Here is a 13,232-nt window from a genome sequence, read left to right as displayed (position 1 = left end):
CTCTTGGGGGGGTTCCCTTTCTGCCAGATGGGGCAGTGGCGCCCCTTTTGCAGGGCAGCGGGGAAGAGAGGTGATAGATGTCAGTCATGTGTGCCTCATCCTTGGTTTAGGTGGGGTTCCTGGAGCGTTGTCACCACCTCTGCACAACCAACTCCTATTCATCCTACTATGTCCAACATAAATGTCACCTCCTCCAGGAAGTGTCCCGGATGCCCCCACTAGAGGCAGAGCTGAAGACAACTTTAAAGCAGCCCCTACCTTCCTCCCAACACCCCCGTTTTATTTTAACCTCATTTGAACATATCTGGATGGGTCACAATAGAACAATAACACCCCTTTTCCTGCTCAAGCCTTTGAGTTAAGATTTTCCAGTAAGTCACTCTGGGGGTGGGGTACCCTAATCTGCCATGGTGCCTGCCCTCCAGAGCTCACAGACCAGCCTCAGGAGGCCAGGTGGAGGATTCAGAAATGCAGCGTGCCCCTCACTTCACCATGATCTGCCTGTCTAGGATGCTGCCTGGGGAAGGGCAATGCTTAACCCTCCGTGATGGTAAGACAGTAGGCACCCTAAATTGGTCCCAGCCTGAGGGTCATCTCTGCCCCCACACCTTGCCCTCCCTCTCGACTGAGGGCCCTGGGCTGTGGACTGCAGGCCTAGTCACCTGCCTTGAGGTGGGAGCCAGAGAGTGGGCCACTCAGGGCTCCTGGGAGCAGCTGAGCCACATGGCTGGGGTGGGCAGCTGCTCTCCTGAACCTCAGTGCCATCACCTATAATACGGGCACATAACCAAATGAACACCTTTCCCAGGAATTCTCAGCACAGAAAGGGCAGCATGGGGTATCTCCCAATGGCAGAGGCCCCTCTCCTGAGATTTCTCAGCTGCCACGCTCACCTGGTAGGTCTCAATGGGCCTTGCCTCCATGTTCAGGTCCCAGACCTTGACGGTGAGGTAGTCCCGTGTGAGCATGTACCGGCCGCTGTGGCTGAACTTCACGTCCGACACTGAGGAGATGATCTCCGAGAAGAAGGAACGGTTACTGGGGTCCTCGGGCTCCTCAAAGACTGCAGGGATAGAGAGGTGACCACCATCATGGGGGTAATCCCATCCAAAGGGCCACAATGAGCAACGAACCATCCATCCTTCCATAATCCATTTACCATCCATCCATCCATCCTTCCATCCATCCATCATCCAAATATCCATCCATCCATCATCCACCCATCCATTCATCCTTCCATCCATCATCCATCCATCCATCCATCCTTCCATCCATCCATCATCCAACCATCCATCCATCCATCCATCCATCCATCCATCCATCCATCATCCATCCATCCATTCTTCCATCCATCATCCATCCATCCATCATCCATCCATCCCTCCCTCATCCATTCATCCATCCATCATCCATCATCCAGCCATCCATCCATCCATCATCCAACCATCCATCCATCATCCATCCCTCCATCCATCCCTCCCTCATCCATTCATCCATCCCTCCATCATCCATCATCCAACCATCCATCCATCATCCAACCATCCATCCCTCCATCATCCAACCATTCATCCATCCATCCATCATCCATCCATCCCTCCCTCATCCATTCATCCATCCATCCATCCATCATCCAACCATCCATCCATCCATCCATCATCCATCCATCCTTCCATCATCCATCCATTCATCATCCATCCATCCATCATCCATCCATCCATCCATCCATCCCTCCATCATTCAACCATCCATCCATCATCCAACCATCCATCCATCCATCCCTCCCTCATCTATCCATCCATCATCCATCATACAACCATCCATCCATCATCTATCCATCCATCCATCCATCCATCCCTCCATCATCCAACAATCCATCCATACATACATCATCCAGCCATCCATCATCCATCCATCCATCATCCATCCATCCATCCACCCATCATCCATCCATCCATCCATCCATCCATCATCCAACCTTCCATCCATCCATCCCTCCCTCATCCATTCATCCATCCATCCATCCATCATCCAACCATCCACCCATCCATCCATCCATCATCCATCCATCATCCATTCATCCATCCATGCATCCATCATCCATCATCCAACCATCCATCCATCCATCATCCAACCATCCATCCATCATCCAACCATCCATCCATCCATCCATCATCCATCCATTCATCCATCCATCCCTCCATCATCCAACCATCCATCCATCATCCATCCATCCATCCATCCATCCTCCATCATCCATCATCCATCCATCCCTCCATCATGCAACCATCCATCCATCCCTCCATCATCCAACCATCCATCCATCCATCCATCATCCATCCATCCCTCCATCATCCAACCATCCATCCCTCCATCATCCATCCATCCATCCCTCCCTCATCCATTCATCCATCCATCCATCATCCAACCATCCATCCATCATCCATCATCCAACCATCCATCCATCATCCATCCTCCAACCATCCATCCATCATCCAACCATCCATCCATCCATCATCCATCCATCCATCCATCCATCCATCCATCCATCATCCATCCAACCATCCACCCATCATCCATCCATCATCCATCCATCATCCATCCATCATCCATTCATCATCCATCCATCATCCATCATCCATCCACCCATCATCCATCCATCATCCGTCCATCATCCGTCCATCATCCATTCATCATCCATCCATCATCCATCCATCATCCATCATCCATCCATCCATCATCCAACCATCCATCCATCCATCATCCATCCATTTGCCTAACCACCCCCCACCCCTCCATCCACCCATCCACCTTTCATCCATCCATCCTACCATCCTTCCCTCATCATTTATCCACTCATCCTTCCATCCATTTATCCATCCATTCAGCCATCCATTATGCAGAAGACACAACCTTCCTTGCTGAAAGTGAAGAGGACTTGAAGCACTTACTGATGAAGATCAAAGACCACAGCCTTCAGTATGGATTACACCTCAACATAAAGAAAACAAAAATCCTCACAACTGGACCAATAAGCAGCATCATGATAAATGGAGAAATGACTGAGGTTGTCAGGATTTCATTTTATTTGGATCCACAGTCAACACCCATGGACGCAGCAGTCAGGAAATCAAAAGACTCATTTCATCATGCAAATCGGCTGCAAGAGGTCTCTTTAAAGTGTTAAGAAGCAAAGATGTCACCTTGAGGACTAAGGTGCTCCTGACCCAAGCCATGGTGTTTTCAATCGCCTCTATGCATGTGAAAGTTGGACAATGAATAAGGAAGACGGAAGAAGAATTGATGCCTTTGAATTGTGGTGCTGGAGAAGAACATTGAATATACCACAGACTGCCTAAAGAACGAACAAATCTGTCTTGGAAGAAGCACAACCAGAATGCTCCTTAGAAGCTAGGACGGTGAGACTATGTCTCACATACTTTGGGCATGTTATCAGGAGGGGTCAGCTTCCTAGGACAACATACATTGAGCATTTACTCCGAACCCAACGCTGCGCTAAGCCCTTCTGTAAACTTTCCCATTTAATCCCCCATTAAAATATTAGGTCGGCACTATTCTTATTCCCATTTTATAGCCAAGAAAACTGAAGCACAGATGACTATAAGCCCATGTTTGCGGTCTCAGAGGTAGAAGGTGGTAAAACAGAAGCGCATCGGGCTGTCTGCCCTGGTCTGCAAGTGATACTGCACCCTGCTGACAAACTGACAGACGTGTGGGGGACATGGGCTCATACACTCGCTTAGTCCCTTATTCATTCATCCACTCATTCCTCCATTAGATCATTCACTCATTCACTTGCTCATTCATCCATTCACTCTTCTACCCACTCACTCGTTTGCTCAACCATCCATTTGCTCATTTGCCCACTGGTTCATTTGCTCATTCACCCTTTTGCTCATTAATTCATCCACTCATTTGTTCATTCATTCATTTGCTCAATTGCTCATTCATTCATTTATCCACTCCTTTGCCCCTTTGATCATTCATTCATTTTCTCACCCATTTGCCTGTTCACTCATTTGTTCATTCACACATTCACCCACTCATTCATTCACTTATTCACTCATTTGCTCATTCATTCATCCACTCATTTGCTCATTCACTCATCTTTCATTCACCTATCCACTCATTCACCTACTCCTACTGAGCAACTACTGTGTGCTCACATGCTGGAGGCCCTGGGGATGACACCATGGCTAAAGGAAAGCCCCTCGTTCTGTGGAGCTGGTGTTCTTCCTCAGAAACAGACATAAAGGATGAGACACACTGTGCTGTTGGGGAGGGATGAGTGCCTGGGCGGGGGGGGGCAGTGGTGGGGGCATGCCATCCTGGCAGAGAGGCCACTGGGGGGGGTGACATTGGAGCAGAAACTGAGGAGGTGGGGAGACAGCAATCCAGATGCCTGGGAGGGGCAGCCCAGTCAGAAGAAGCACGCCATGCAAAGATCCTGAGGTGGGGACAAAATGAGGCCAGGCAGACGGAGAGAGGACTCAGCATGGGGCAGAAGGATGCAGGCCATGGCAGGGGGTCCCTCTCAGGGAGTGGGGGCCACAAGCAGTGAGGATGAGGTCTAGTCAAGGGGCAGAGGGCAGGGGGAGGCCGGAGGGCCCCTCCCATGTAGGGAAGAAGGTCCCAGAACAGCTGCAACCCACCATCAGCCAGGCAGAAGCCAATGAGTGCTGGCTGGTTTGAACAAAAACACGTGTCCACCCAACGTCTGCCGACCAACCATGGAGAAGTGTCTCAGGGCACTAAAAGGCTCCTGTACTGACCTTCCTGCCTCTGTGACCCCAAAATCACAGCAGGGAGGAAGGAGAGCCATCTGGGGGCCCCCGTCTTGGCACTTGGAAGGGCCCCACCACCTCTGATGAGCAGGGTGGCTACTCTCCCCCACCAGCCTTCCCACACTCAGCGGCAAGGGACTAGCGTTCCCCCTCCCTCACAGCACACGTGGTACCAGCAGCAATGTGAGCATACCAGGCACTCAAGTCACGCCCCTCTTTAAAGGAGAGGACCCCCTGAACCCCGCCTCCCTCATCATTCACAGGGCACCTCCCAGAGGCCTGACTCTCCTTCAAGGAGGGCAGGAGACAGAGGACCAGAAGGTAGTCTCATACCACTAGACCTTCTGTGAGGCTAGGGGAAGAGGGGCCTGCTGGGGGGTGACTAAAAGTCTGCACCGTGTGTGCCCTGTGCCTCTTGGCACCTCAAGGGTCTCAGCTCTGCAAATGGGGCCCAGGAGACCCCAAGTGCACAGTCGGTTCACTGATGGTACGTCCCCCCTTCCCTTTCCAGGGGCCTTGACTGTGACCTTACGCTTCAAGGGGGTCAGTTCATGTCACAGGGTGACTGTTAGCTCTGAGGAGGAAGAAAGGGCAGAGGTCACAGGGACATTGGAATCCAGGGTTGGATACCACGTGCTGGCCCAGCAGTCCCCTTCTGGCTGCACCAGGCAATTCTGATGGTTTTGTAAGGACTCAAGGATCAGAACCCTGTCCCCCAAACGAAAAATATCCATGGGGAGAGATAGGAATAAGCTTGAGAAGAATTATAACCAAAAGTTCTTATTTTTGTTTTCAAACATTTCTAAGATAATCAATGCAATAATTTTTTTCAAAAGACAGAAGAATCCGCTGTTCCTTACCAACCCCTCCCCAACACACACCTGCACCCCCCCTTGGGTTAATGAGCGGTGAGGTGGTCTCCCGCTAATTGTCAAATCACCAAGGACATCCCACAGTAGTTACTGCTGCCAAGAGTCTAAAGACATGCACCCCAGAGCCTGTCATGGCAACGGGTGCAATCCCACGTCGGCCCCCAGCTCCTGTCCTGATGGTCTAAAAGTGAGGCTCTGAGACAGCAGAAATCTTGACCCTATTTCCTCTTCATGATCTTGTGTGAGCTCTCTGACACGGGGTCCTCCTCCTCTCTGTTGTCTCACGGGCTCCCTGTCACACACTTGGGAGGGTGGGAAGCCCCCACTTCCTGTCCTCTGCCCAGGTGGGAGTGGAGGGGACAGGGACCCCAGGCGTCTGGGGGCCCAGGCTCTGAAGGCCCTCTATATCAAAGGGTGCTGAGCTGGAGTCCGAGATCAGGGCCCGACCTCCTCTCCAGCTCACACACAACTCCAATAGCAACACTCTCTGCCTAAAGCCCTCTGTGGCTCCCCAATGCCCCGGGAACGAGGGTCTCCCCACATGCAGCTGACAAGCTCCCTTGTGATTGGCCCCATCCTGCCTGTTGCTCCGCCTCAGAAATTCCTGTCCAGCAGCCGTGCTCCAGCCCCCTTTCCACCAGGACTCGGGGGCCAGATAGGGTGAGGTGAGCGAGGCATCCAGGGTATGGCATCACAGGAGGCACTCATTTAAGCTGACCGTCATTTATGGCCACAGCCGTGGGGCCTTTGCACTAGTCATCCCTCTGCTTGGGAGCCCCATATGTGCAGCCTCCCCAGCGGGGTACACTGGCTCTGGTCCTGCTGCTCTGACTCACTACCAGGGCCTAGACCTGGGTGTCCACCCCACACAGCCCCTGCAATGAATGTGGCCCACCCGCAGTTCTCATAGTATGAGGTAGCAGGCCTTAAGTGACAAACAGCTGCAGGCAGGAGGCTCTCACCAGCTGTGTGTCCTTGGGCAAACACCTTAATCTCTCTGTGCCTCCGTGTGAAGACAGAATGACGACCTCAGAGGTGTCCTGGGCTCATCCCTGGACCTGTGCACGTGTCACCTCGTATGGAAAGGGGGCCTGGCAGATGTGGTCAGGTACAGGAGCTGGAGATGGGAGATGATGCTGGATTACCAGGGTGGGCCAGTAAAACCACAAGGTGCTACTGAGAGGGAGACAGGAAGGTCAAAGGCAGAAGAAGATGGGACAACGGAAGCGTAGAGGTACACTTTGAGGACAGAGGAGGGGCCGCAAGCCAAGGAACGTGGGCAGCCTCTGGCCAGTTGCTGTCAAGTCAACCCAGACTCATGGTGACTCCATGTTTGTTAGAGCAGAACAGTGCTCCATAGGGTTTTCAATGGTTGATTTTTTGGAAATAGATTGCCAGGACTTTCTTCTGAGGTGCCTCTGGGTGGGCTCGAATCTCCAACCTTTCCATTAGCTGTTGAACGTGACCACTGTTTGCACTACCCAGTTGTCACCATGGAGTCCAAGAAACCCCCTGCCCCATGCCCACCCTCCTCTGGAAGATTGTGCTGTCAAGAGCAGAAATAACCATCTACTTTTTTTGAGGACGCCTGACAGTTGTGTTTCCATGGCTACCCTGTCACAGTGAATGGCAGACAAAAGATGGGATTTCTCCTGCTTCAGAGAAACACAGGAGGCCACAGACTGGGGTGGGGTGGTGCATCCCCCAACTCTGTCCCTGAGCCCAGGCTTCCTCATCTGTCCATGAGAAAGAAACACCCACTTGCCATTCAGACTTCCCCTCACTTGGGGACAGAAACCTCAGCTTCACCCACTGTGGGAGGGGGATCACTGTCAGCTGCTCCTGCCTTCTGAGCAACCCAGATAAAGGGGCAGAACTGAGAGGGGAAGGAGCTGGCTCTGACCTCCAAGTCCCTGTAACAAACGCTCGCTTCAGTTCTAACAACAGGCATGTATGTTTCGATGAAAAACAAGAGCGACCTGCTAACTGGGAGTCAGCCATGGCTTATTTTCTCACAAGAGCCAGGAACAAACACAACTTGGATAAAGCTCACAGAAGGACAGTCATTTCAACTCTCACCACCTACTTACTGCGAGTTAGCCGAGAAAGCGGGAAAATACCCATAAAGGCACAACCTCACAGGTGATCTAGAATTCCTTCACTGGCATTACAGAGAACATGTCCAGGTAGGATGCTGAGTTTCTTGTTAGGTGCCGTCGAGTCGGTTCCGACGCATACCAACCCTGTGCACAACAGAAGGAAACATTGCCCAGTCCTGCGCCATCCTCACAATTGTCTTTATGCTTATGTTTATTGTTGCAGCTACTGTGTCAATCCATCTCATTGAGGGTCTTCCTCTTTTTTGCTGACTCTCTGCTTTACCAAGCATGATGTCCTCTCCAGGGACTGGCCTCTGCTGATAACATGTCCAAGGTACGTGAGACGTAGTCTTGCCACCCTTGCTTACAACAATCACTCTGGCTTTATTTCTTCCAAGACAGATTTGTTCATTCTTCTGGAAGTTCATGGTATATTCAATATTCTTCGCCAGCACCACAATTCAAAGGCATCAGTTCTTCGGTCTTCCTTATTCACTGTCCAGCTTTCACATGCATATGATGCGATTGAAAATACCATGGCTTGGGTCAGGCACACCTTAGTCTTCAGGGTGACATCTTTGCTCTTCAACACTTTGAAGAGGTCCTTTGCAGCAGATTTGCCCAATGCAATGCATCTTTTGATTTCTTGACTGCTGCTTCCATGGCTGTTGATTGTGGATCCAAGTAAAATGAAATCCTTGACAACTTCAATCTTCTTTCTGTTTATCATGATGTTGCTCATTGGTCCAGTTGTGAGGATTTTTGTTTTCTTTATGTTGAGGTGTAATCCATACTGTGGTCTCTGATCTTCGTTAGTAAGTGCTTCAAGTCCTCTTGACTTACAGCAAGCAAGGTTGTGTCATCTGCATAATGCAGGTTGTTAATGAGTCTTCTGCCAATCCTGATGCCCTGTTCTTCTTCATATAGGCCAGCTTCTGGGCTTATTTGCTCAGCACACAGATTGAATAGGTATGGTGAAAGAATACAACCCTCATGCACACCTTTCCTGTGTTTAAACCAATCAGTGTCCCCTTGATCTGTCCGAACAACTGCCTCTTGATCTATGTAAAGGTTCCTCATGAGCATAATTAAGTGTTCTGGAATTCCCATTCTTCTTTGTAATGTTATCCATAGTTTGTTATGATCCACACAGTCGAATGCCTTTGCATAGTCAATAAAACACAGGTAAACATCCTTCTGGTATTCTCTGCTTTCAGCCAGGATCCATCTGACATCAGCAATGATATCCCGGGTTCCATGTCCTCTTCTGAAACCGGCCTGAATTTCTGGCAGTTCCCTGTCGATATACTGCTGCAGCCGTTTTTGAATGATCTTCAGCAAAATTTTGGTTGCATGTGATATTAATGATATTGTTCTATAATTTCCACATTTGGTTGGATCACCTTTCTTGGGAATAGGCATAAATATGGGTCTTTTCTAGTCAGTTGGCCAGGAAGCTGTCTTCCATATTTCTTGGCATAGACGAGTGAGCACCTCCAGCGCTGCATCTGTTTGTTGAAAGATCTCAATTCATATTCCATCAATTCCTGGAGCCTTGTTTTTCGCCAATGCCTTCAGAGCAGCTTGGACTTCTTCCTTCAATACCATCGGTTCCTGATCATATGCTACCTCTTGAAATGGTTGAACATCGACTAATTCTTTTTGGTATAATGACTCTGTGTATTCCTTCCATCTTCTTTTGATGGTTCCTGCATTGCTTAATATTTTCCCCATAGAATCCTTCACTATTGCAACTCGAGGCTTGAATTTTCTCTTCAGTTCTTTCAGTTTGGGAAAGGCTGAGCATTTTCTTCCCTTTTGATTTTCCATCTCCAGGTCTTTGTACATTTCATTATAATACTTGACTTTGTCTTCTCAAGCTGCCCTTTGAAATCTTCTGTTTAGCTCTTTTACTTCATTGATTCTTCCTTTTGCTTTAGCTGCTCGACGCTCAAGAGCAAGTTTCAGAGTCTCCTCTGACATCCATCTTGGTCTTTTTTTTCTGTCCTGTATTTTCAGTGACCTCTTGCTTTCTTCATGGATGATGTCCTTGATGTCATTCCACAACTCATCTGGTCTTCGGTCACTAGTGTTCAATGTGTCAAATCTATTCTTGAGATGGTGTCTAAATTCAGGTGGGATATACCCAAGGTCATATTTTGGCTCTTGTGGACTTGCCCTGATTTTCTTCAGTTTCAACTTGAACTTGCATATGAGCAATTGATGGTCTGTCCGCAGCTGGCCCTTGGCCTTGTTCTGACCGATGATATTGAGCTTTTTCATTGTCTCTTTTCACAGATGTATTTGATTTGATTCCTGTGTATTACATCTGGTGAGGTCCACGTGTATAGTCATCAATTCATGTAGTTGAAAAAAGGTATTTGCAATGAAGTTGTTCGTCTTGCAAAATTCTATCATGCTATCTCCAGCATCGTTTCTGTCACCAAGGCCATATTTGCTGAGTTTGATGATTGAAAAAAAACTCTATAAAAATTTAAAATACAAAATCAACTCAAAGAGAAATAGAAAACCCATAGAAACCAAATATCACAAGAGTAACTGAATCAGTTGTAAATACAATTGCCTCCCTCAAAAAGACACCCGATAGATTTATACATGAGTCTTACTAACACTTGCAGGGACCAATACATGATACACACTGTTGCAGAGAAAGACAAGACAGAGAATGCTGCCCGGCTCATTTTAGCAGGTGAGGACGATCGTATTAGCACTGGACAAAGAGCATGCAAGAGGAGACAAGAACAACCTCACCTATGAACACAGAGGCAAAGTGCTGATGTGAGATCTGAGATGAAACCAACTCCGGCTCTGTTCCCTGGTCACTGGCAGGTAGACGTGGCCACGCGACATCACAAAGCCCCTGGATGGGTCCCTGGGCCGTGGATGGCAGCCAGGTCCTGACACCTGCATCACCCAGCGCAGTCCAGAGCCTGGTGGTCGGAGGCCAGCTGTCCCTCCCTCCACACCCTGGCCTGAAACAGCCTTCCGGAACCTGGACACAACTCTGGGAGAGGCAGACCCCCAAAGCCCCATGTTAATGCCCTCTGCAGCCCTTTGAGAGTGAAAGACAGAGTGAAGTCATAGAAAACTAAGTTACTTCTCATGCTTACGTGTGTGGGGGCTCACGGGGCTCACACACAGCTCGGCTCTCAGCTACACCAGCTGCATCAGCTCATGTGGGGTTGTAAGCACCCTTGTGGCTGGTTACACTGGGCAGGATAACCCAGGGTCATCTCCGATCTCAACGTCCTTAGCTTGACCACATCAGCCCTATGAGGTCACACGCACAGAGGTTTTGGGGATGAGCCCTGGACATCTCTGGGGGCCGCGACTCTGCCTCGTCGGAGTCATAGAGAGATTAAGACGTTTCCCCAAGGGCACAGAGCTGGTGAGTTTCCTGACTGCAGCTCTTTCTCACTTATCTTCACAGAAGCCATGAGAACTAACACCACTGCTTCTCCATCCTATGGGAGCAGCCCTGGGCTCAGGGAACATAGGCCACCCTGCGAGGTGGCTGCTCTCAGACGCCTGGGGAACAGAAGACTGGGTTACAAAGCTAGGGGTGGGGGGCTCTGTGGTCGACCTCCAGCCTGCAGAGTACATCATCCCAGCCAGCGTGGGCTGCTCCCCAGCACATTCACGGAGTGCCTCTGTCTCTGTGTACAGCCTTCCGCCAACACACGTTTCTGATTCAGAGTTTAAACCCATGGATTAAAATATAAACACACAACCAGTCTGGTAGTTCCTCAGAGAGTTAAATGGGATTACGACAGACCCAGCAATTTCACTGGAATGCACACACGCAAACTCGTAAAGACCAATCCCTGTCTCGCAGCCCTCCACTTGGAGATAATTTCTTGGCCTGTCTTTCCAGTGTTTTCACTTTTTGGTACAGTTGTCATCAACCTGCTTTTTTTCACTGAATATTTCCCCCATATCAGTAAAGATCTCCTAAAACAATATTTGAAATGACTGAGCAGTATTTAAATGACTGAGTGCTTATATGGGGGCTGTGGGGGGGCAGAAGAGCCTGAGGGCCCATCCAGGAGGGCTTCCTGGAGGAGGTAATACCTTTGCCTCTGGATCTAGTGCCCCCAACCCCACCCTTAGGGCCCCATCCCTGGGGCCAGGATAGTTCCTGGCTGCACAGGGTGCTGGCAAGGCCAGGTTCCCCTGCCAGCCAGTCCCCAACCCCCTATGCCCCAGCCCAGGACAACTGTGCCCCCCAGTCTCCCAGCCCAGGATGGAGCCCTCCACTCGCCCACTCACACTTGGTGTGCTGGTCACACCGGGTGGCACCTCTCAGCCCCGGACAACTGTCCCCCAGTCCAGCACAGCCCCCACTCAAGTTTAGTGTGCTAGTCTCACAGGGCAACACCCCCAACCCTGGACAGCTGTCCCCCAGCCCAGCACAGCCCCCACTCAAGCTTGCTGTGCTAGTTGCACAGGGCAACACTCCCCAACCCTGTACAGCTGTCCCCCAGCCCAGCATGGCCCCTCAACTCATGTTTGGCATGCTGGTTGCACAGGGCAGCGGCACCCCCCAGCCCGGCACGGCCCCCCACTCACGCTTGGCATGCTGGTCACACAGGGCAGCAGCCCGCATGTCACAGAGCCGCAGGGAGCCCTTGCTGCTGCTGTAGACAAAGAGGTTGCAGTGGTGCGGGTGGAACTCGGACGCCGTGATCACCTCCGTGAGGTCCTCCATGTTGGCCGGCTTGATGTCCACGATGTCTGGGCGCCGTCAAGGAGTTGGGGTGCAGGTGCTCACTGCCCAGGCAATGCCGCCCTCTACAGACCCGCCCACCCCACAGATCTGTCCACCCCCACTTGGCAAGAACCCCAGAACCGCACACCTGTCCACCCCTCAGTGCCCTCCACTCCTGCTCGCCCTGACCTGTGCCCCCACCACTGCCCACAGCCACCCCCCCATCAGTGGGGCGACCTGAGGGTCTTCTCCATTGCTAAGCAGAAGGCAAGGCTATCTGGTACCTGTGTCGGGCTGGGCTGTCCACACTCAGGTGACCAATTCCAAATCTCCCCACCACCCTGTGGACAGTGTTTAGAGCTGAGGGGGGGGTCTGCTGCCCCCCAGCACCCATTCCCCTCTTCTGACCCTGGCAATGGGATTCTCCCCACCCTCAGATACACCTTCCTGCTCCAGGCAGTGACCACAGGGCAGTGAGCACAGGACGTCGGATGTGCCAGGTAGAGGGGCCCCAGGACTTGGGGTGCAGGAGTGCTGGGCTGGGTGTGTAGAGGCGGGAGCCCTGCAACTCAACAAGGGGGTGGAGAGCATGGAGAACAATGTGGCCAGAGAGATCCTGGATCAAGCTGTGCCTGAAGCCATTGTCTCTGGACCGTTTGGATATGGGAGCCAGCACATTTCTTACTTTGGTTTAGGGTCAAGGCTCTTGCTGCTTACAAAGGAAGCACTC

General features: G+C 50.9%; 1 protein-coding gene across 2 annotated transcripts in view; it reads right to left on the bottom strand.

Annotated features, from left to right (window-relative positions):
• Window positions 1-13,232, bottom strand: part of PPP2R2C (protein phosphatase 2 regulatory subunit Bgamma) — a 116,520-nt gene that overhangs the window by 8,255 nt on the left and 95,033 nt on the right. For both annotated transcript variants that reach the window (XM_049886800.1, XM_049886801.1), the window contains exons 6-7: window positions 12,364-12,528; window positions 894-1,063 (exon numbers count right to left, since the gene is read on the bottom strand). In XM_049886800.1, the coding sequence (XP_049742757.1) occupies window positions 894-1,063; window positions 12,364-12,528 (335 nt within the window). The remainder of the gene's footprint in view (window positions 1-893; window positions 1,064-12,363; window positions 12,529-13,232) is intronic.

Source organism: Elephas maximus, chromosome 5 (genome assembly GCF_024166365.1).
Source record: "Elephas maximus indicus isolate mEleMax1 chromosome 5, mEleMax1 primary haplotype, whole genome shotgun sequence".
Lineage (NCBI taxonomy): Eukaryota > Metazoa > Chordata > Mammalia > Proboscidea > Elephantidae > Elephas > Elephas maximus.
This window is presented reverse-complemented; position numbering and strand designations above follow the sequence as displayed.